Source organism: Aotus nancymaae, unplaced genomic scaffold, assembly GCF_030222135.1.
Source record: "Aotus nancymaae isolate 86718 unplaced genomic scaffold, 86718_ANA_hifiasm-v0.15.2.pri h1tg000011l, whole genome shotgun sequence".
NCBI lineage: Eukaryota > Metazoa > Chordata > Mammalia > Primates > Aotidae > Aotus > Aotus nancymaae.
This window is the reverse complement of record NW_026988422.1, coordinates 86,615,382-86,638,777: the sequence shown is the minus strand read 5'-3', so window position 1 is coordinate 86,638,777 and position 23,396 is coordinate 86,615,382. Positions and strand designations below refer to the sequence as shown.

At 46.6% G+C, this 23,396-nt stretch overlaps 1 protein-coding gene across 11 annotated transcripts in view; it reads right to left on the bottom strand.

The window, feature by feature from the left end:
* MARK3 (microtubule affinity regulating kinase 3) overlaps window positions 1–12,897 on the bottom strand; it is a 113,272-nt gene extending 100,375 nt beyond the window's left edge. For 5 of the 11 annotated variants that reach the window (XM_012471191.3, XM_012471192.3, XM_012471194.3 and 2 more), the window contains exon 1: window positions 12,213–12,897. In XM_012471191.3, the coding sequence (XP_012326614.1) occupies window positions 12,213–12,263 (51 nt within the window). In that variant the 5' untranslated portion in view covers window positions 12,264–12,897. The remainder of the gene's footprint in view (window positions 1–12,212) is intronic. The other 6 variants (XM_012471186.3, XM_012471187.3, XM_012471190.3 and 3 more) reach the window with 4 other exon arrangements.
* Window positions 12,898–23,396: the final 10,499 nt, after the last annotated feature.

The following is a 23,396-nucleotide window of genomic DNA, read 5'->3' as shown; positions in this document are numbered from 1 at the left end:
AGTGTGATGTTAAACCTTCAAGTTACTCACAATATACGTGGGGTGCTAACGGGGGAACAGTAACTGAAACAAGGGGCAATTCCTGCCCCATAAGATCAGAGTGAAGGCCGGGCACAGTGGCTCACGCCTGCAATCCCAGCACTTTGGGAGGCCGAGGTGGGCAGATCACATGAGGTCAGGAGTTTGAGGCCAACCCGACCAACATGGAGAAACTCCGTCTCTACTAAAAATACAAAATTAGCCGAACATGGTGGTGCATGCCTGTAATCCCAGCTTCTCGGGAGGCTGAGGTAGAAGAATCACTTGAACCCTGGAGGCGGAGGTTGTGGCGAGCCGAGATCGCACCACTGTACTCCTGGGCAGCAAGAGCGAAAACTCCTTCTCAAAAAAAGAGAAGAAAATCAGAGTGAATACTCTAATGCTGTCTAATAGGTGTATAATGTGACATACATATGTAATTTTCAATTTTCTAGTAGCTACATTAATAAATGTAAAAAGAAACATTTAATATGTTAAATTAAATAACATATTTTAGTTAACCCAATATATACCCCAATATTTCAGTGTATAATATAAAAAAACTTTATATCCTATTTTCGAAATACTGTCTTTGAAGTCTGGTTTATCTTTTATACTTACAGAACACCTTAATTCAGACTAACCACATTTCAAGTACTTGGTAGCCACGTGTGTGGCTACTGGGCATTGTGCTGGATAATGCAGCTCTAGGCATCCAAAGGACATGATCATATTTGGGTGAGATGAAGGAAAAAAGGTATCCCAAGATGTGAAAGGATGGAGTCTTTGAAGGGCAAGTAGGAGAGTTCTTATGAGAGATGAGGGTCTACTCAGGCTAGGCACCAACCAAGAAGAGGTAGGAAAGCTTGGGAGTAAGGGGAAGCACTACGCTAGCACAACCCCCTACCATTAGCCAGATTTACCATCAATTTTTCAAGAAGTCTATAAATTTTAGTTTGTTATTTATAATAACAAGCAGTAGCTAAATTTTAAAGACATATATTGGCATATGTAAATACCTAATCCATGTCTGTTAAAAATCATGGCTGTATTTACCTTGTCTCCCTCTCCAAACTCCATTAAAATGAAAGTAAAGAAAAAAAAAAAGGCATAAGGAAAAAAACACAAGACAAAGAAAACAGAAATGATGATACAATTTTAGAAACTAAAGATACCCTTTCAGAAGCTAAAAAAAAAAAAAAAAAAGAAGGAAAATGACTTAACACAGATAAGAAAGATTAATCCTAAACCAGCTATAGAGATATTGGAAAATCCTGATTTGTATTATAGAACCCTCAAAAGGTTCAGGAACTGGTGGTACCAAGTACCTCTACAAATATGAGTGAAGTAAGCCTGAAACAAGATGATCTGTCAGTCCATTAAATAACAGATCCCCAGGTCTCCTCTCCCACTGTGGAAAAAAAACTGGAGGTTCCTCAGAAAGGGCAAAATGGAAAGTCTCTGGGCTTAAGGACAAAGGGCACAACTGAGGGCAGGGATACTGAAAACAAGGAAAGAAAACACAAAGCCACAGATTTTTCTTTCTGCTCTCTTTCCTGACTCAGCTCCCTGGAATATGGGCATTCTGTGCTTGCCCAGGCCGAGTGATAACACAAAATATACTGGTATCAAGAGCTCCATAAAGCATTAACAGTATGCCCCACTGTTGTATTAAAGATCCATCTAAATGCACAGAACTTCCAGTTAGCCTTAAATAAATGCAGAAAAACAAGCAAGACTCAAAATAGCATTATATCTCTCCAAATCGGAGTGTCAGATGCTATATAAGGAAAAAAAACAAAATTCTGAGGAAAAAGGGTATTCAGTCTGGAAGTGTATATGCAGTCAACGTATCAGTCAAGTATGGGGACAGAATAAAGATGTTTTCAGATACAAAAGGATTTTAAAATTTTACCTCCCAGCAACTTTCTCAGAAAATCACTGGAAGAACTGCTGTAATGAAACCTGGGAGTGAACCAAGGCGAAGAAAATAGGACCCAATAGGAAAGTTAAAAGGAATCCCTAGGTAATGGGTGAAGGGAGATCTCAGGATGACAGCTATGCAGCAGGCCTAGATAGAACACAAGGCCAGCCTGACAGTGATGAAAGTGACAGAATGCCTGATGAATATGACCATAGAGGAGATTGAGAAAGTGAAAAGACATAAAAATCTAAGTAAACAAACAAAAAAACAGAAACACAACTTGAGATGTTTTTCTCTTTTGATTAAAAAAAAAAATGAGGCATAGGCAAGTGAATTAATTTGTCCACAATTACTTAAATTGCAAGACCAATTTTAAATTCCACTCTATAACTAAATTTTAATTTCTCCTTTTATATGTTGTTGTTCCTTCCTTTTTTGCTCCATATCTTCTCCATTCTACCTCATAACTGTCTTCAGAAAAGCTTTCTCTAAATCAGTCTTAGGCTCCCATTTTTGTCTTCCACTTTGAAGTCCAGACTCTTTCTATCACACATCCCTTCAAGAAAGTAGTGTTAAGATTTTGGCTGGGTGCCGTGGCTCACGCTTGTAATCCCAGCACTTTGGGAGGCTGAGGCTGGTGGATAACTTGAGGTCAGGAGTTTGAGACCAGCCTGACCAATATGGTGAAACCCAGTCTCTATTAATAATACAAAAATTAGCTGGGTGAGGTGGCGGGCGCCTGTAATCCCAGCTACTCAGGAGGCTGAGTCAGGAGAATTGCTGAAACCTGGGTGGTGGAGGTTGCGGTGAGCCAAGATCATGCCACTGCACTCTAGCCTGGGCGACAGAGCAAGACTCCATCACAAAAAAATTTAAAAATAAGTAATAAATAAAAAAGACTAGGGTTATGTAAAATTCTAGAAACAAAACCTGTGAATCCAACTTCTTGGATTTCATACTAAATTCTGCCAAAACAAATGCTGTGTGAACTGTCCCTACACAAATCCCACAATATTTAGGTCCAACCAAAAGCAACTGCCTATTAACAAGAAATACAGAAAAAATACCTGCTTTGTTTGAGCTTCAACACTGAACACCAGAGTCCCACATAACCCACAGAAACAATGTCTTATCTAGTCTACAAAGTACACAAGACTCATCATAGTCAAGCGGCTTGAATGGCTAGAGTGAAGTGCTAGTGAACTCTAGGCTGAAGACAAAGTTGGATGCTTCCCCTCCTCCAAAAAAGGCCTTTTCTTCCAACACCAACTCTGCCCTTCCTATTGCTCTGTAAAAGCAGGTGCAGATGGGTCAGTACAAATTCCTTATTACTTTTGCAGACCAACTCCAAGCACAATCTTTAACTTCTTGTATGAGATGGGACATTAAAGCTTCCCAGGTAAGAGATTTATTTCCTCTTTCAGGTTAATTTGAAAATTTAAATTGGTTATGAGACAAATGAATTTTCTGCTTTAGATCTCCCAGTTGTGATCAGAGGGTGCTGCATTCCCTGACTCCTTTTTCTTTTCTAAAAAGCCACAAGTCATGGAACATTCCCTGACTCTTACTAGGAATTTGTTCCAGCCCAGAACAAATTCCAGGCATAAAATTTGGCTATATCTTAGAATAATAAAATGCAGGCTGGGTGCAGTGCCTCAAGCCTGTAATCCCAGCACTTTGGGAGGCCAAGGTGGGTGGATCATCTGAGGTCAGGAGTTCGAGACCAGCTTGACCAACATGGTGAAACACTGTCTCTACTAAAAATACAAAAAATTTGTTGAGCGTGATGGGGCACCCCTGTAATCCCAGCTACTCAGGAGGCTGAGGCAGGAGAATCACTTGGAGCTGGGAAGCAGAGGTTGCAGTGAGCTGAGGTCATGCCAGTGGACTCCAGCCTGGGCAACAAGAGTGAAACTCTGTCTCAAAAAAAAAAAAGGAAACAAAAAAAGAGTAATAAAATGCAGAACAGTCCTCTTTGAAATCAAATAGTTACTATTAATTTATACTAGATTGTGTGTAAGCCTCTATGTAATTACAATGTAAATAATGCACTATGTAAGTCTAATTACAATGTATATGAGTTATATAATTGAAATGACCAAAATTCTACTTACTACAAATTTCAACCTTTACCTAATTTACATACAGAAGATGAAAATGACGTTCAAATTGAAGTTTATAAGATCTTTCCCTGCAAATTCTGCCTAGGTATTTTCATGAATTCTTCAAAGATCAACTTTTTCTTTTTTCTTTAAAGATGGGGTTTCACCATGATGGCCAGGCTGGTCTTGAACTCCTGACCTCAGGTGATCCACCCACCTCGACCTCCCAAAGTGCTAGGATTACAGGCGTGAGCCACAGCGCCCGGCCAACTTTTTCTTTTTTCTTAAGTTACAGAGTTTCACCATGTTGTCCAGGTGGACTTGAATTCCTGGCCTCAAGTGACCCTCTGGCCTTAGCCTCCTGAGTAGCTGAAACTACAGGCCAACTTTTTTCTAATAAGGCCCAAACACCTTGCTTGATTCAAGAGGTTGTCCTTAGAAGTCAAAAAGCTGATTAAACTGGGCACGGTGGCTCACACCTGTAATCCCAGCATTTTGGGAGGCCGAGGCGAGAGGATCATGAAATCAGGAGTTCGACACCAGCCTGATCAACACAGTGAAACCCCGACTCTACTAAAAATACAAAAAATTAGCCGGGTGTGGTGGCGGCCACCTGTAGTGAGGCAGGAGAATCACTAGAACCCAGGAGGCAGAGGTCGCAGTAAGCCAAGATCATGCCACTGCACACTAGCCTGGGTGACAGTACGAGACTCCAATTCCAAAAAAAAAAAAAAAGCTGCTTAAATAAAACCATACTACATATTTTAAATGAAATTACTCTATAAAGTACTCTATTGTTGCCTGGTATACAGTAAGTGATCATCAAATGGCAACTATTGCTATTTTCCACAACTACACTTTTTAATAAACAGGCAGTTTTTTTTTTTAACTGGATCCTGAAAACTCAGTTAAATCATTTGGAAACCTCTCCTTGATATAGTCACAGCACAATCTAAAAGGAGTATAGTTTAGTTAGCAAGGCTTCACTCAACACTAAGGCAGTGATTCTTTTTTTTTCTTAATAAATAATCAGAAATTCCTGCTACAGTGTAAGTGTGGTCCCTGGACCTGGAGCATCAACATCGCCTGGCAACTTGTTAGAAATCCAAATTCTCTCTCTTTTTTTTGAGACAGAGTTTCACTCTGTTGCCAGGCTGGAGTGGTGCAGTGTCGTGATTCTGGCTCACTATAACCTCCGCCCCCTGGGTTAAAGTGATTCTCTTGCCTCAGCCTCCTGAGTAGCTGGCACCACCACGCCCAGCTTATTTTTGTATTTTTAGTAAAGACAGGGTTTCACCATGTTGGCCAGGATGGTCTCGATCTCTTGACCTCGTGATCCACCCGCCTCTGCTTCCCAAAGTGCTGGAGTTACAGGCATGAGCCACTGTGCGCAGCCTAGAAATTCAAACGCTACAGTTAAAATCAAGGTCTGGGGGTGAGGCCCTGCAATCAGGGTTCTAAAACCCGTCAGGTGATTCTTTTTTTTTTTTTTGAGATGGAGTTTCGCTCTTGTTACTCAGACTGGAGTGCAATGGCACGATCTCGGCTCACCGCAACCTCCGCCTCCTGGGTTCAGGCAATTCTCCTGCCTCAGTCCCCTGAGTAGCTGGGATTACAGGCACGCGCTACCATGCCCAGCTAATTTTTTTTTTTTTTTTGTATTAGTAGAGATGGGGTTTCACCATGTTGACCAGGATGGTCTCGATCTCTTGACCTCGTGATCCACCCGCCTCGGCCTCCCAAAGTGCTGGGGTTACAGGCTTGAGCCACCGCGCCCGGCCCAGGTGATTCTAATTATGCTTAAGTTTGAGAGTTACAGACTAGTTTCACAAAGCTCAGACTGCTTTGTCCCGCAGGGGGTAGGAATTCCTAAAGTGTGGGAATGCTATGCTTCCCAGGTATATGGCCTCTATAGCACCTAGCACAGCGTCATAACATGGTAGGCACTCAGACTTGCTGAACAGGTTAATTCAGTCTCACATAACCGAGAGCTGGCTAGACAGCAGCATCATCAGTTTATTTCACAGAGGTCAGAAATTTGGGGGACTATCTGCATTAACTAATAATAAGTACATGATGCACACATATCAGTAGCTGTTAAATAACTGGGAAAGCCCTGGGCCTCTAGTACTTTGGCAAATAACCCAGGGCTTACAAAGTGTCATATCCGGCCAGGCCCAGTGGCTCACATCTGTAATATAAGAAAGTAGTGTTGAGATTTTGGCTGGGTGCCGTGGCTCATGCTTGTAATCCCCAGCACTTTGGGAGGCTGAGGCTGGTGGATAACTTGAGGTCAGGAGTTTGAGACCAGCCTGACCAATATGGTGAAACCCCGTCTCTATTAATAATACAAAAATTAGCTGGGCACTTTGGGAGGCCGAGGCGAGCAGATCATGAGGTCAGGAGCTCAAGACCAACCTGGCCAATGAGGTGAAACCCCATCTCTACTACAAATAAAAAAAAAATTAGCCTGGTGTGGTGGCACACGCCTGTAGTCCTAGCTACTCGGGAGGCTGAGGCAGGAGAATCACTTGAACCCAGGAGATGGAGGTTGCAGTGAGCCGAGACCATGCCATTGTACTCTAGCTTGGGTGACAAAGTGAGACTCTGTCTCAAAAAAAAAAAAAGTATCATATCCTTTGAAATTTAGGTGAAAACTATGTTTCTAATTTTGCCAGTATAGAAAAAGGATGTGTCCGTGACTCCATGTAACTACAGAACATAAACTGAAATGCAAACTGGTTGCCTTGGTGGCTCACACCTATAATCCCAGTAGTTTGGAAGGCTGAGGCGGGTAGATCATCTGAAGTCAGGAGTTCGAGAATAGTCTGGTCAACATGGTGAAACCCCATCTCTACTAAAAATACAAAAAAATTAGCCAGGTGTGGTGACGGGCACCTGTAATCTCAGGTACTCAGAAGGCACAAGAATCGCTTGAACCCAGGAGACAGAGGTTGGCAGTGAGGTGAGATCTTGCCACTGCACTCCAACCTGGGTGACAGAGCGAAAGTCCGTCTCAATATTAAAAAAAAAAAAAGGCATATTTTACATATCAGCCAACAACAGTGTATGAATTCAAGATGAATTCTAATTTGAACAGAGTTTTAAAATTAGAAATGTGAGATATTTAGACACTGGATATTTGATATTAAGAAAATATGATAAAGGTATTGATTCTATTTTTCTTAAAAAAGACTTCATCGCGGGCCGGGCGCGGTGGCTCACGCCTGTAATCCCAGCACTTTGGGAGGCCAAGGCGGGTGGATCACGAGGTCAAGAGATCGAGACCATCCTGGTCAACATAGTGAAACCCTGTCTCTACTAAAAATATAAAAAATTAGCTGGGCATGGTGGCATGTGTCTGTAATCCCAGCTACTCAGGAGGCTGAGGCAGGAGAATCGCCTGAACCCAGGAGGTCGAGGCTGCGGTGAGCCAAGATCACGCCATTGCACTCCAGCCTGAGTAACAAGAGCGAAACTCCGTCTCAAAAAATAAACAAACAAATAAATAAATAAATGAAATACGACTGGCCACTGAGCTGCGCTGTTGAGTACATGGGGGCTGAGTATACACATCAGGGTTTCTCAAACCTGGTACTACTCACATTTTAGGCCAGGTAATTCTTTGTTGTGGAAGGCTGTCCTGTGTACTGTAAAATGTTAAGCAGCATTCCTGGTCAGTCAAACCTCTCTCTAGTTGTGTTAACCAAAAACGTCTTTAGACATTGTCAAATGTCCACTAGAGGGCAAAATCGCCCTGGGTCTGAGAGATATTAATAAATAATATTCTATTTATTTAAATTTTCCTATAATAAAACATTTTTAAAAAATTGTTTTGTCCTGGTCAACATGGTGAAACTCCGTCTCTACTAAAAATACAAAAAATTAGCTGGGCATGGTGGCGCGTGCCTGTAATCCCAGCTACTCAGGAGGCTGAGGCAGGAGAATTGCCTGAATCCGGGAGGCGGAGGTTGCGGTGAGCCGAGATCGCGCCATTGCACTCCAGCCTGGGTAACGAGCGAAACTCCATCTCAAAAAAAAAAAAAAAAAAAAAAAATTGTTTTGACTGAGTGTGGTGGCTCACGCCTGTAATTCCAGTGCTTTGGGAGGCTGGGATAGGAGGACGGCTTGAGCCCAGGAGTTAGAGACCACCCTGGGCAATATAGGGAGATCTTGTCTCTACAAAAAAAAATAAAAAAATTAGCCATGCATGCGAGAGGCTGAGTCGGGAGAACTGCTTAAGCCCAGGATGTCAAGGCTACAGTAAGCTGTGATTGCTCCATTGTACTCCAGCCTGGGTGACAGAGCAAGATACTGTCTCAAAAGAAAATAAAAATAAAATCCACAGCAAGTTTGTTCAACTCATGGCCTGAGGGCTGCATGCAGCCCAGCACAGCTTTGAAAGTGACCCAACACAAATTCATAAACTTTCTCAAAACATTATGAGATTTTTTTGGCAATTTTTTTTTAAGTTCATCAACTACCATTAGTGTTAGTGTATTTTATCTGTAGCCCAAAACAATTCTTCCAATGTGGCCCGGAAAAGCCAAAAGATTGGACACCCCTGATCCACAAGCTTCAAAAGTTTTAGAAATATTCTGTGTATAGGTACAACTACATCTCCTTGTGGAGCCTAAGCTAGCGATCTGGAGCCTGGCAGACGCTTTGCTACTAAATAGTGGTCTCCTGTCACTACTAGCAGCCTCTGTCACCTCCCTGAGTCTCATCATCCTTACTGGATCAGACTGACTGGTTCTTTTGAGCTACAACACCATGTGGCGACAGTGAACTTTTATGTACCCATTCACTAAGGGTGGACATCAACATTTGGAAATCAATCAAAAACAGGTTAGCGTACAAAGATGAAGATAATATTTTTGTTGCAAATTATCTGCTTTTTTTTTTTTTTTTTTTTTTTTTTTGAGACAGGCTCTGTCACCCAGGCTGGAGAGCAGTGGCATGATCTCGGCTCACTGCAATCTCCGCCTCTTGGGTTCAAGCGATTCTCCCGCCTCAGCCTCCCAAGTAGCTGGGATGACAGGCATGCACTACTGCACCCAGCTAATTTTTGTTTTTGTTTTTTTGTAGAGATGGGGTTTCACCATGTTGGCCAGGATGGTCTCAAACTCCTGGCCTCAAGGCATCTACCTGCCTCAGCCTCTCAAAGTGGTGTGATTACAGGCATGAGCCACCACACCCCGTCTGCCTTTTCTTAGTCTTTATCTAACAAGTAACATGCTTATCACGGTTATACACAATTAAGTAAGATTCCTGGGATAAGCACAATAAAAAGTATTTTTACAGAATAGAAAAACAAAACTGTTCTAGTCATAATAGTAAAAAATGTCCACCACTGGTAAGTGGATTTAAAAAAATTGTGGTACATCCAAACAATGAACTACTACACAGCAATAAAAAGGAATGAACTACTGACACACACTCAAAAAATAAATCTCAAAAGCACTATGCTAAGTGAAAGAAGACACAAAAAATTACTTACTCTGTGACTCCATTTACACAGCATTCTAGAAAAGGCAAAACTATAGGGACAGAAAGCAGATCAGTGGTCACCCAGGGGCTGAGAAAGAGAGAGGGCACTGACTATAATGGGCCATAAGGGACCTCTCTGGCAATGGAGTGTTCTACCTCTTGTGAAGGTGGTTACATAACTATACGTTTGTCAAAACTCACCAAACTGTATACTTAAAATGGATCAACATTCTATCTCAATAAAACTAACTTTAAGAAAAAAGCTTCTCAACAGAATGAGAGCTCCCATTCATTCTTTTATGTTCACCACTCAATTGGCAGGAAGCCTAATACTTAGCAGTACAGTCATGTAGGTAATATGATATATACCTGAGTTGTAACACTGACACAAGGGCACCACACTGTGAAAGATACATAGCTCCTTCCAGAACATGCCAATACAAGAGTTAAAAATGTAACAGGGCACGTTAAATTAATGCAACAGTGTGTGATAAACCTGATTGAAACACAGCCAACAATTCAGTTTTAAATACACTACATGGCTGATGGCTCACACCTGCAATCAGAGCACTTCAGGAGGCTGAGGTGGGCAAATAACCTGAGGTTGGAAGTTCAAGACCAGCCTGACCAACATAGAGAAACCCCGTCTCTACTAAAAAGACAAAATTAGCTGGGCACGGTGGTACATGCCTGTAATCTCAGCTACTCAGGAGGCTAAGGCAGGAGAATCGCTTGAACCAGGGAGGTGGAGGTTGCAGTGAGCTGAGATCGTGCCACTACACTCCAGCCTGGGTGACAAAGCCCAGACTCTGTCTCAAAAAGAAAGAAAAAAGAAAAGAAAGAAAAGAAAAAAGAAAAGAAAAGAAGACTCATTTGAAATCCTTCATTACCACAAATCTGCTATGACTGTTTTTGGCTTCAGTTTAGAAAGTATGGAGCTCCTACTCTGGTCCAATGCAAGGTTTTGCTTCTGAGTGAAGATCAATGATCAAAACTAATCAATCAGGCACAGTGGCTCACGCCTGTAATCCCAGCACTTTGGGAGGCCGAGGCGGGTGGATCACATGAGGCCAGGAGTTCCAGACCAGCCTGGCCAACATGGTAAAATCCCATCTCTATTAAAAACACAAAAATTAGCCGGGCATGGTGGTGCACGCATGTAATCCCAGCTACTCGGGAGGCTGAGGCTTGATAATCACTTCAGCCTGAGAGGTGGAGGTTGCAGTGAGCCAAGATCACACGACTGCCCTCCAGCCTGGGAGACAGAAACTCGGTCTACCTCACCAAAAAAAAAAAAAAAAAAAGTGTCTTTAAACGGACTATAAGAAAATTAGTTCCCTGATTCACCTAGTCTAAGAGTTTCTATTACTCTTTACATAATTTTCTAATCTATCTCGGGTGGAGAAACAGAGACCACTGTTCTACCTACTGAGGGTTAAAGTAAATATTATACACTAATATGCTACAGGGACGCTTTAGACTAAAGCGTCCAGCTATCCAGCTGGATAAATTATCAGACAGCTATCCAGCAAACAAGTGGCATTTTTAAGATCAAAATGAAAGCACTGACACCAGTAGGCCACATCTCAGGACATTACTGAAAGCATGAAAATACTCAAAGCAAGGAAGCATTCCCTAAGAGAAGACATTTCGTGCCAGCAATTACCTCATAACACTTTTAATGAAAGGCCAGTGAAATTTCTTTACAAGTTATTTGCTAGATGTTTTACAGAAGACAGCCAACAACTAGATTGAAACACTTTTGAACCCAGTGTGTTAGAGAAGAGTTCAGAAAACGAACAGAGTCAAACATTTCTTCAATGGAATTTCTACTACCAGTTCTCATTCTCTAGCAGCGCTGTTCCTAGCATTCTGTAGTTTCACATGAACAAAATAAAAGGTTCCGTTTATAAAATCATAGCCTGTGAGCGCTGAAAGAGACCTAAGAGCTCGTCTAAGCCAACCTCTTTTTAGGAAGGACGACAGCGAAGCCCCCAGCGGGTGTCCTTCTGCTAGGCAGTGAGTGACAGAGCAGAGCTTCACTATACATCTGCTTTTCTGCTTTTCAAAATGTTTAAGCAACTCCTTCAAAAAAGATTTGTATGCACAGGAATCTGTGCCTTAATAAAGGCTGCGCTCTAGTGTTTTGGAATTCCGCAAAGATCCCTCAGTGGACACTTAGTGGCTGTGATTAAATTTAGTTCCAGACCATCTTAAAGAACGAGACAGTCCACTTGACCGAATCCATTAATCAGCACCAGTAATATATGTTATTAATGTGACGGTCTCTGAAGAATTGCCTGACCAAGTTAAAAGCAGAGTTTGGTTAAAATAAGCACTGACCACTGCAGTGATCTGATACACACACACTTGCACAATCCATTGTGCGGCAACCTGACCTTTCAAAGAACCGATCCGTAACGTTGCAACTTTTTTGAGCTTTATTAATCGACGAGACCGCCCGCATAATCCATAGACTTCGCAGACCCGCCCGCGAGCGGGGGATAGGGCGGACTTCTGGAGGAAACGGTCCGACCCGGCTGCCTCTCGGTAACTACGGCCTGCCCTCTATTTCCAGAGCGTTCGCGCCGGGGGGGAACAGCAGACTGCAAGGCACGGCCCGAGGAGCACGAAGGCCACCCTGAAGGTCCGCCAACGAGAACGCCCAGGTTACTTACGTTTTCAGTGTCTCGTTCATTCACTGTTGGCAATGGGGTCCTAGTGGACATTTTACTGCACTTTAATTCTGCACAATGCGAGGGTGAAAACAAAACAGCACAGCCCCAGAAGGCCGGCGACCAGCGCCCTCGAGTCCACGGCAGTTCTGGAGCGGCGCCGTGGGGAGGGCGGCTCCCTTCCCCCTACGGCTGCCTAGATCCCGGGCCTGGCCCGGGCCGTACCCCGGCGGGTACCGGGGCTCATTCTCTCCCTGCCCCGGCGGCCGCGGCGAGGAGCCCGGGAGGGCGGCAGTGGCGGGGCTGAGGCTGCGCGCGGCTGAGGCTGCGCGCGGCGTGCTGCGCTTCCGCCCGCCGGCGTCCCCTCGTCTCTGGGCGCCCCGCGAGCCCCGGCCCCCTCGCCTCCTTCTCCACTCCCGCCCGTCGCGCCGCCAATTTCAGCTCGCGGGCCTCCACACAGCGCCGCCGGCGGCCCCTGAAAAATAGGAGACGGAGGAGGATGTGAAGGAAGTGGAGCGCACGACAGGCCGCCGCGGGCTGTAGCCGCCGACCATGGAACGGCCTACGGAGAAGGCGCCTGCGCCCGGCTGCTTCTCCCTCTCCAGCGAGCTTGCTGCCTCAGCCTCCGCCCTAGTGGCTGCCGCTACTGCTGCTGCCGCCGCACCCCGGCACCTCGGAGCCTCACGGACTCAAGATGGCCGCCCCTCGGCTTCCTCTGCTGCCTCCGGCTGCCGGAAGTGACGACACGCCGCCTCCCGGAGTCCGGCCAATCAGCGTGGCCTGGAAAAGCCGGCCCGATTGCTGTTGCTAGGGGCGACTTGGTCCAGACCCCGCCGCGGGGGCGGTGCAGAGGGCTGGGAAGTGCCGGCCGGGTCTCCGCTGACTCCCGCGAGCTGCGGGTTCCTCCTGTCAGGAACGCGCGGGCAACCCCGAAGGAGCCGGGAAACGGCCCTGGGCAGCAGCCAGAGCCCTCCCGCTGAGTTGGCATTTACAGACTACCGGCCTGGGTTGGCTGGATTACAGATCGAGAGCCTACTATGCGCAAAAGTTGCGGTTGCATCCCTGGGACTGCGCAGCACAGAATGGAGGCACAGAAGCAATTAATGACAGGGCCGGGGCTACGGGAAGGAGCCGGGCTCTTGAATCCTTAACTGTGACCCAGGCGACAAGCTCTCGCCAACAGACCTTCCCGTCTCCGGATCTGAGCAGCTGCGATCTGGGCGCAGACCCCAATGGTAGCAGACGCCTCTTGCCCTCAAGGAACTGGTGGTCAGGCGGGTGACAGACCCGGGCCCAGCTAAATGCCATCCGGATGGAAGACTGCAATAACGAAGGTGGCACAAAGATGTGGTCGGGGGCGAAACGAATTTGTAGAGGCCCCACCAGCTCCTGAATGCCTATAGGGGATTTATAAGCAGGCTTTTCTTACAGTCGGTGCGTAGCTGCTGGAAGGCTGGAAGCATCTCTGCGTGCCAGCCTCGGCCAGGCTCGGTAGATGCCTGCAGGCTGGAACTCTGGAAATGCTACCTGTCCTGGAAGCCTTCCTTGCCAGTTCACCTCTTCACGTGTTCGGTGCCTCTGCTCAGCTCCTAGCTGGCGGTGGATGAAATCCATGGGTGCAGGGTCCAAAGAGGGAGAGTAGTGTGGGATGGAGGTGACACGAACTGTTACTAAGGGTCGAGTCTACCTTGTGAGTTCATGACATTTGTTACTGCGGACTTGCGATCTGAAGTCTAGACAGGTACAGTGACTTGGCTAAAGTACCCAGGTTGGTTAGCAACAGAGCTGGGGTTCTAACCTAGTTCCCAGAGCTTGGATCATAAGCCCTCGGAGTGGGTGGCTATGTCGTGCTTGCTTTTCCTTTGGTCCTTGGCATCCCAACTGTCTTGCTATATTTGAGAAATTTCTTGCTCCAGGAAATATATGTATCTTTAAATGCCAGATTCACTCCCAGAGAGGCCAGAGGCTCCCAATGTTAAAACACCTGAGGACTAAGATACACTCGGGGCTCCCACCTAACCCTCACAGGGGAGTGCTCTGGGGGCCAAGACTGGTTCTATTTAAAATGTGAATAGGGGCCAGCACAGTAATCCTAACACTTTGGGAGGCCAAGGTGGAGGTGGGCAGGTTGCCTGAGCTCAGGAGTTTGAGACCAGCCTGGCCAACATGGTGAAACTCCATCTCTGCTAAAATACAAAAAACAGCCAGGTATGATGGTGCACACCTGTAGTCCCAGCTACTTAGGAGGCTGAGGTGAGAGAAACTCTTGAACCTGGGAGGCAAAGATTGCAGTGAGCTGAGATCAAGCCACTGCATTCCAGCCTGAGCAACAGAACAAGACTGCATCTCAAAAACAAAAATAAATAATAAAATAAAATAAAGTGAATAGGGAAATGGCATGCACATCTGTAATCCCAGCTACTTGGGAGTCTGAGGTGGGAGGGTCACTTGAGCCCAGGAGTTGGAGACCAGCCTGGGCAACAGAGTGAGACCTTGTCTCTACAAAATCTTAAAAAAAAAAAAAAAAAAAAAAATGGGGGGGTGGCGGTGCAGAAGGACAATGCCACTGCACTCCTGCCTGGGAGACAGAGCAAGACCCTGCTTCAAAAGTAAATAAATAAATAAATAAATAAATAAATAAATAAATAAATAAAGTTATTCTCTTTCTCCTTCTGGCCAAGCAGAGTTAGTGGAATTCCCATTAGTCAAGTGTGTGCTTTGCACACTTTGACTGCAATGTGGGTGAGCATAAGTTGTGGGAGACCCAAGCAGGGACATTTAGCTCAACTTGGGCGTTTGGGTCAGGGACGGCTCCCTGGGGGAGAGGATGTTTATGCTGAGTGTAAAAGCGTGAGCAGAGTTAGCTGTGGGAGGATGGGTGGAAAGGACAGTCCAAGCAAAAAGATGGCCTGATAAGCACTGCCATGAGAAGCCACATGGTGGGTCTGGGTAAGTATCAGGAGAGTGAGCGGTGAGAAGTGAGACTGCAGGAGAAGGCAGGAGCCCGACGGGGTTTGGACAGAACACAGCATCTGGTTCTGCATCCGATCCTGATAACAGTTGGGAAAACACCCCAGAAAGGGTTTCAGCCTCAGGCAGGAGCTGCAAGAAAGCATATGGGAAATTCAGAACTGTCCACAGTGGCCAGAGAAGTAGCTGGGGAAGGAGGTTTCCACCCAGGTGCTTTTCTCACCCAAGCCATGTATGAAATAATGAGTCAACAAATGCCAAACGTTAGGAATGAAGATAACAGTACTTAACTCAAGATGCTTCTGGGTTTTGTAAAGGCTGGAATTAAATGCCTTGAACTCTTCCTTGCACTTATGTTAAATGACATCATGACACTGTAAAGAGCTGGAGATAGATGTGTGTGTTTCTTTTTTCTTCTTTCTTTCTCTGTCTCTCTTTCTTCCTTCCTTCCTCCCTTCCTTCCTTCCTTCTTCTCTCTTTCTTTCCCTCCCTCCCTTCCTTCCTTTCTTCCTTCCTTTCTCTTTCTTTTTTCTTTCTTTCCCTCCCTCCCTCCCTTTCTTTTCTTCCCTCCCTCCCTTCCTTTCTTTTCTTCCCTTCCTCCCTCCCTTCCTTCCTTTTCTTCCCTTCCTTCCTCCCTCCCTTCCTCCCTCCCTCCCTCCCTCCCTTCCTTCCTCCCTCCCTTCCTTCCTCCCTTCCTCCCTCCCTTCCTTCCTCCCTCCCTTCCTTCCTCCCTCCCTTCCTCCCTCCCTTCCTTCCTCCCTCCCTTCCTTCCTCCCTTCCTTCCTCCCTCCCTTCCTTCCTCCCTTCCTCCCTCCCTTCCTTCCTCCCTCCCTTCCTCCCTCCCTTCCTTCCTCCCCCCTTCCTTCCTTTTCTTCCCTTCCTCCCTCCCTTCCTTCCTCCCTTCCTTCCTCCCTCCCTTCCTTCCTCCCTTCCTCCCTCCCTTCCTTCCTCCCTTCTTTCCTCTCTCCCTTCCTTCCTCCCTTCCTTCCTCCCTTCCTTCCTCCCTCCCTTCCTCCCTTCTTTTCTTCCCTCCCTCCCTCCCTCCCTCCCTTCCTTTGTTGTTGCTTGAGTCACACAGGGTCTTGCTCTATTGCCCAGGCTGGGACACAGTGGTGTAATCATAGCTCACTGCAGCCACAAACTCCGGGGCTCAGGTGATCCTTCCGCCTCAGCCTTCTGAATAGCTAGGACTACAGGCATGCACCACCACACCCAGATAATTTTTATTTGTAGAGATCAAGTCTTGTCCTAACTGAACTCCCAGCCTCAAGCAACCCTCCTATCTCTGCCTCCCAAAGTGCTGGGATTACAGTTGTGATCCACTGTGCCCAGCCACCCGGGTGTGTGAGTTACAAGCAAAAAAGCAAAGAAGAGGAGGAGAAGAAAGAGTAAAGCATTGTTCTGTTCGAAGGACTCTCTGTGGCCCAGAATTTTCATATTTCTTGTTTCCTGTCTTCATATTAAAATAGTTTCTACCTTGGGGCCCCAACCTGAAAAGATATAACTAAATTTACCAAGTCGTATATGTGCATAAGCAGTACTCACTTTCACGGCAGGAAGGAAGGCACCATGAAACATCAGAAGCTGGAGATAATCTAGCCCTACTGTGTCCCTGTGGGACAGATGAGAAACTGAGTCTCAAAGAGGTGACATGCCACCTCTTAGCCATTAGAATATCTACTACCAAAAAACAGAAAATAACAAATTTTGGCAAGAACGTGGAGAAATCGGAAACTGTGCACTCTTGGTGGGATGTGAAATGGGGCAGTTTCTATGAAAAACAGTATTAAGTTTCTTGAAAATAATTAGGAATAGAATTACCATATGATCTAGTAATCCCACTTCTAGGTAGATAGAATTGAAAATACAGTCTCAAGAAAATATCTTTCCAAGGCAGGTCACAGAAAGAAAAAGAAAAGAAAATATCTGCCCACCCATGTTCATGGCAGCCTTATTCACAATAGCTGAAATGTGAAAGCAAAGCAAGTGTCCATCCACAGACGAATGGCTAGACAAAATGTGGTATGTCCATGCAGTGGAATATTATCAACCTTAAAAAGAGGGAAAACTCTGGCCGGGCGCAGTGGCTCATGCCTGTAATCCCAGCACTTTGGGAGGCCAAGGTGGGTGGATCATGAGGTCAAGAGATCGAGACCATCCTGGCCAACATGGTGAAACCCTGTCTCTACTAAAAATACAAAAAAAAATTAGCTGGGCATGGTGGCGCACGCCTGTAGTCCCAGCTATTCAGAGGGTGGCTGAGGCAGGAGAATTCCTTGAACCTGGGAGGCGGAGGTTGCAGTTAGCTGAGATCATGCCACTGCACTCCAGCCTGGTGCCTGGCGACAGAGTGAGACTCTGTCTCAAAAAAAAAAAAAAAGAGGGAAAATTCTGACATTAGCTACAACATGGACGGACCTTGGGGACATTATGATGAGTGAAATAAGTCAGACACAAAAGGACAAATTCTGTATGATCCCTCTTCTATGAACTACCTGGCACAGTCAAATTCATTGAGACAGGAAGTAGAACGGTGGTGCCAGTGGGGAGGGAGAAATAGAGAGTTCCTGCTTAATGGGCAGAGTTTCCATTTGGGAAGGTAAGAGACAGAGGCCAGATTGCACAACAACGTGAATGTGCCCAATGCCATTAAACTGCACACCTAAAAATGGTTAAGATGGTTTTATGTTATATGTATTTTACCACAGTTTTATTTATTCACTTTTGAGATAGGGCCTCACTTTGTCACCCAGGCTAGAGTGCAATGGCGCAATCATAGCTCACTGCAGCCTCAACCTTCGGGGCTCAAGTGATCCACCTGCCTTAGTTTCCCAAGTAGCCAGGGCCACAGGCATGTGCCACCATGCCTGGCTAAAATTTTGTATATATATATTTTTTGTACAGATGAGGGTTTGCCATTTTGCTCAGGCTAGTCTCAAACTCCTGGCTTCCAGCAATGCTCCCACCTCAGCCTCCCAAAGTGCTGGGATTATAGGCAGGAGCAACCGTACTCAGCCCACAATTTTAAAAACAAATAAGACAAAGAGATGGAATGAAAGCTTTAGAAGCTTTATCTGAAGCTGGACAACTCGTTAGCAACAGAGCCAGAATGGGGGCCCAAATCTCCCAAGCCCCAGCAGACCCCCCAACACACACATAAGCACCAGAAAGAAAGTGTCTAGGTCCCTCATGGCAGTTTCGAGCACTGCGCTAGCAGTTAGATTGCCATTGTCCTGATTTCTTATGTAAAAAAAATCAGTACCTGCTAGGGCCGGGTGCGGTGGCTCACGCCTGTACTCCCAGCACTGTCGGAGGCCGAGGTGAGCAGATCACAAGGTCAAGAGATCAAGACCATCCTGGCCAACATGGTGAAACCCCGTTTCTACTAAAAATAGAAAAATTAGCTGCGCGTGGTGGCATGTGCCTGTAATCCCAGCTATCTGGGAGACTGAGGCAGAAGAATCACTTGAACCTGGGAGGTGGTGGTTGCAGTGAGCCAAGATTGCGCCACTGCACTGCAGCCTGGCAACAGAGCAAGACCCCATCTCAGAAAAAAAAAAAAAGCAGCACCTGTTTATTGGACCCACCACAGTTGGGTGGTGTGTTACTTGCAGCCCAGTGTGATCCTAACCCGTACCATCATGCTGAGTGGCGTATCTGCTGACCCACAGGCCCATGCTCTCTGCACCACATCTAGTTGAGGTGTGGCAAGGCTGCTGCAGGCTCGCCACCACATCACAGCCCTCACAAGCACAGCTCCTCCACCAGAGTATGGGGACTGCTGGGACCCGGGAGCATTCCTCAGTGCGTGTGTGTATTGGGGGTGTGTGTGTGTACACAGATATGTTGCAGACCAACAGCTAAGCATGAGAATATGGAGAGCCACAGAAATGGAGAAGAGCAGAGTGTGATACTGACGAGACATTGGGGTCATCATGCTGGCGGCAGGGACAAGAGGAGGGGCCAGGCAGTAGGTGTTCCTGGGACACTCCAGGGAGGCCCCAGATACTTTGAGTCTTTGGGAAATATGAGGTCCGTTTGGACTCCATGCAGGCTGCTGCCCCCTACATCGAGGACGAAGGCAGGCAAGCTGCTGTTCTTTTAATCTACTCCTCCAGGCCCCTTCTTCATCCCAGTGGGGTACTGTTGCCCTCTGTGAGCCCTGCTTCAAGGCCCAGAAGGCACCCAGGAATTCTCACTTCCTAGACTGTGTTCCTGCCATTCGCCCACCTTGAAAGGCTCCCCTGCCTGCCCGAAGCCTCCCTGCTCTCGTCCTGTCCTCGTCCTCGTCTTCGCTTCTTCCTTGAAGACTCTGTAGACCGGCCCCCAGGGTGGCCCTGCCCCTCCTTGGCTTTTCCTGCCTGAGGTCACAGTACATTTATCGAGCTCCAGCTGTATACCTGGCACGAGACACCCATGCTAGGACCCTCTAACTCTCCAACAGCCTGTGACACGTCAATGGGCACGTGAGAGACCCAGGAGGGGCTGTAATGCATCCAATGTCAGGAGCAAGCAAAGGGAGAGCCAGGCCTGGGCTCCAAGGCCGAAACTCTGCAGTCAATCCTGCCATCCCTGGTTAGTGCAGGCCCTTGAGCCTCCTGTGCTTAGGTCAGAAGAGGCCCCAGTTGAAAACTCGGTAGAGATGCATCAGTGATTTTCTGCCTTCTGGCTTCCAGTACCACAGCCTTTCCAGATAGCTCTGGATGGAACACCTCTTGGGGAGAACATGGGTACCCCCACCTTCCTAAGCACACTATTCTGAAAAATTGCCTCAACTTTTCCCGCAGCCCGGAGGTATCCCATGCTTCACCGCGGTGTGGAGACGGCCCTGGGGATGTGAGAGGGAAAGGGCCATTCCCCTGCAGTAACTCTCCAGCTCTCGGATCTGCTGAAGATGATCGGTACCCATCCAGTTCTAGACACACACATACACAGTTGTCATCACCAGCTTCTGGTAACCTGGCCCTCTTGACGGTGCCCTGTCTCATGCCCCACTCTGCTCTGAGCTGGGAAAACCCACTGTCTGGAACCGTGCCTAAAGGTCTAGGGAGACCACAGTGGTAAGACAGAGGTGAGGGCTTTGGAGTTGGAACTCTGGCTACGACCCTGAATGCTGGGGGACCTTGGGCAAATGACTTCCTGTCTCTCAGGCACGGTTTCTGAAGTCAAATGGGAATGGTAATGCGAGCAGTCACAGTTGCTCTGGGGTCCATGGAGAAAACTCCCAGAGAGCACTGGCACAGTAGGCGCAGAGGACTCACCTCCTGGGCGGCTGCACTTTCCACCCCCGACCCCCACCCCCCCGCAGAGGAGCACAGAGCTTGGAGTCTGCAGAACACAGATCAAGGCTCATGAGGCCGCACAGGGTGGGGCGTGAGAGACTCGCTCCACCTCCCCTGTTTTCTCCTCCAGTTTCGCCTACCTCCCTGAGCACTGAGCTCTGATAGGAGACATAAAAACCCTTGGTAAGGGATCCTGCAGCACCAGATAAGGCGTTAGCGTTTCTATCATCGCCTCTGCTTTGCGGGCAAGGACTTGGAGATTCAGAAGGGCAAGAGGCTTGCTTCAGCTCACGGGCAGAAAGCAGTGCCCTTAGACTCCAGTCTGCTGGCTCTGACACCGACTGGCTCCAGAGACAGGCAGGTGAAAAAGGATACAGAGGAGTGTGTGGGTGAATAGCCTGCCCAGCACTCCTGGAGCCTCAGACCTGCCCATCATCGTAGGGCTGATGTATTAAAGTAAGCACATCTCCGAAATACAAACAGGTTTTCCAAAGATAATAAAGTCTAAGCTCTGCTTGAGGAAAGACTGTTTCCTCTATTACTCAGGCTGCTGCCCTACCCTTGGAGCCGTTTGGCCCCCATTAGGTGGAGTCATAAAAAGCCACATCAGTCTTTGGTGGCTCCACCCACTCCTCTCTCCTTCCTTTGTTCCTTCCATCCACAGTGTGTGTTGAGCACCTACTTTGGGCAAAGATATATTTGAAGCATTGAGGACATAGCTGTGAACAGAGAACGTGCCCACTCCCAGGTCACAGGACACACACAGCAGAACTCATGAATATTGTAAATTCAGGACAGGAGAACTGCAATTTAGAAATGTAATCAGGGGAGAGTGATACAGACTAAGCTCTTTGGTTTTAATTCAAATTTCATTTTTTCTTTTGGTCATCGGTACACATAGTGCGAAATGGAAAGGTGCAAAGGGCACTCAGTTAAACCTTTTAACAGTTTATGTTTTTCAAAAACACCATAAAGAGGGTAAAAATGAGAGCCTCAAACTGGGAGGAGTTCTAACTGATTTCAATCCATGCCATATAAGAAACATCTATAATATGACTGGGGGCGGTGGCTCAGGCCTGTAATCCCAGCACTTTGGGAGGCTGAGATGGGCGGATCACCTGAGGTCAGGAGATCGAGATCAGCCTGCCCAACTTGGTGAAACCCCATCTCTACTAAAAATACAAAATTAGCCAAGTATGGTGGTGCGCACCTGTAATCCCAGCTACTCGGGAGGCTAAGGCAGGAGAATCACTTGAACCTGGTAGGCAGAGGGTGTAGTGAGCTGAGATTGTGCCATTGCACTCCAGCCTGGGCAAAAAGAGCAAAACTCCATCAAGGAAAGAAAGAAAGAAAAGAAAGAAAAAAAAGAAGGAAGGAAAGAAAGAGGGAAAGAAAAAGAAAAGAAAGAGGGAGACAGAAAGATCTATAATTTAATAAGATCAACAACCCAATAGAAATATATGCAAAAGACAGCAACAGGCACTTGGGGTTGGTAAATAATAAGAACAAACACTTAAAGTCATCTGTTGTTGCAAATGCAAGCTACTTCAGACCATTCTGGATGCTATAACAAAATGCCATAGACTGGGTGGCTTAAAACAGCAGAAATTTATTCTTCACAGTTCTGGAGGCTGGGAAATCCAAGATCAAGGCCCTGGCAGACATGGGAATGGTGATAGCTACCGCTCACAGTTGCTCTGGGGGTCCATGGAGAAAATCCCAGAAAGCACTGGCACAGTAGGCGCAGAGTCCACCCTTCCAAAGCTCAGAGGACTCACCTCCTGGGCGGCTGCACTTTCCACCCCTCCCCTCAGAGGAGAACAGAGCTTGGAGTCAGAGGGAATCAACAAAGCCAAAACTTAGTTTTTTGGCAAAAACCATTAAAATTGACATTTTGGACAACAATCTGACATTAGCAATTAAAGCTGAAGCTGTGCGGCCCCTACAACTGAGCAATTCCACCCAAAGTATTTATCCTAAAGAAACTCTTGGCTGGGCGCAGTGGCTCATGCCTGTCATCCCAGCACTTTGGGAGGCCAAGGAGGGTGGATCGCCTGAGGTCAGGAGTTCAAGACCAGCCTGGCCAACATGGTGAAACCCTGTCTCTACTAAAAATACAAAAAAACTAGCTGGGCCTAGTGGTCCACGCCTGTAATCCCAGCTTCTTGAGAGGTTGAGGCAGAATCACTTGAACCTGGGAGGCAGAGGCTGCGGTGAGCCAAGATCGTGCCACTACACTCCAGCCTGGGTGACAGAGTGAGACTCTGTCTCAAAAAAAAGAAACTCTCAAACATACGCACAGGGCACATGTGTGACAATAGTCATAGCACTATAGTTTGTTACAGAAACACACTGGAAACAGTTCAAATGTCCATTATCTGTATGAATACAGAAAACGGCATATTCACACAAAGAAACAGTATACAACAGAGAGAAAAAATTTTACAGCCACACACAACAAACTGAATGCGTCTCAGTATCATAATCTTGAGTTATTATTAAAAATAAACCCAAGCAATTCTTAGAATATACATAGCATGATTCAGAAGTGAAAACATGCAAAACCAAACAACATATTGTTTCAAGATGCAAACGTGTAGAATGAAACTATTGAAAAAAACACAAGGGGATGAAAAACACAAAAATCAGGGTAGTGGTGGCCAGGCACGGTGGCTCACACCCATAATCCCAGCACTTTTGGAGGCCGAGGAGGGCGGATCACTTGAGCCCAGGAGTTTGAGACTAGTCTGGCCGACATGGTGAAACCGGTCTCTATTAAAAATACAAAAATGAGCATGGCGTGGTGGCACATGCCTATAATCCCAGCTACTCTAGAAGGTGAGGAACAAGAATGGCTTGAGCCTCTTGAGCCAGAGGTTGCAGTGAGCCGAGATGATGCCACTGCACTCCAGCCTGGACAACAGAGTGAGACTCC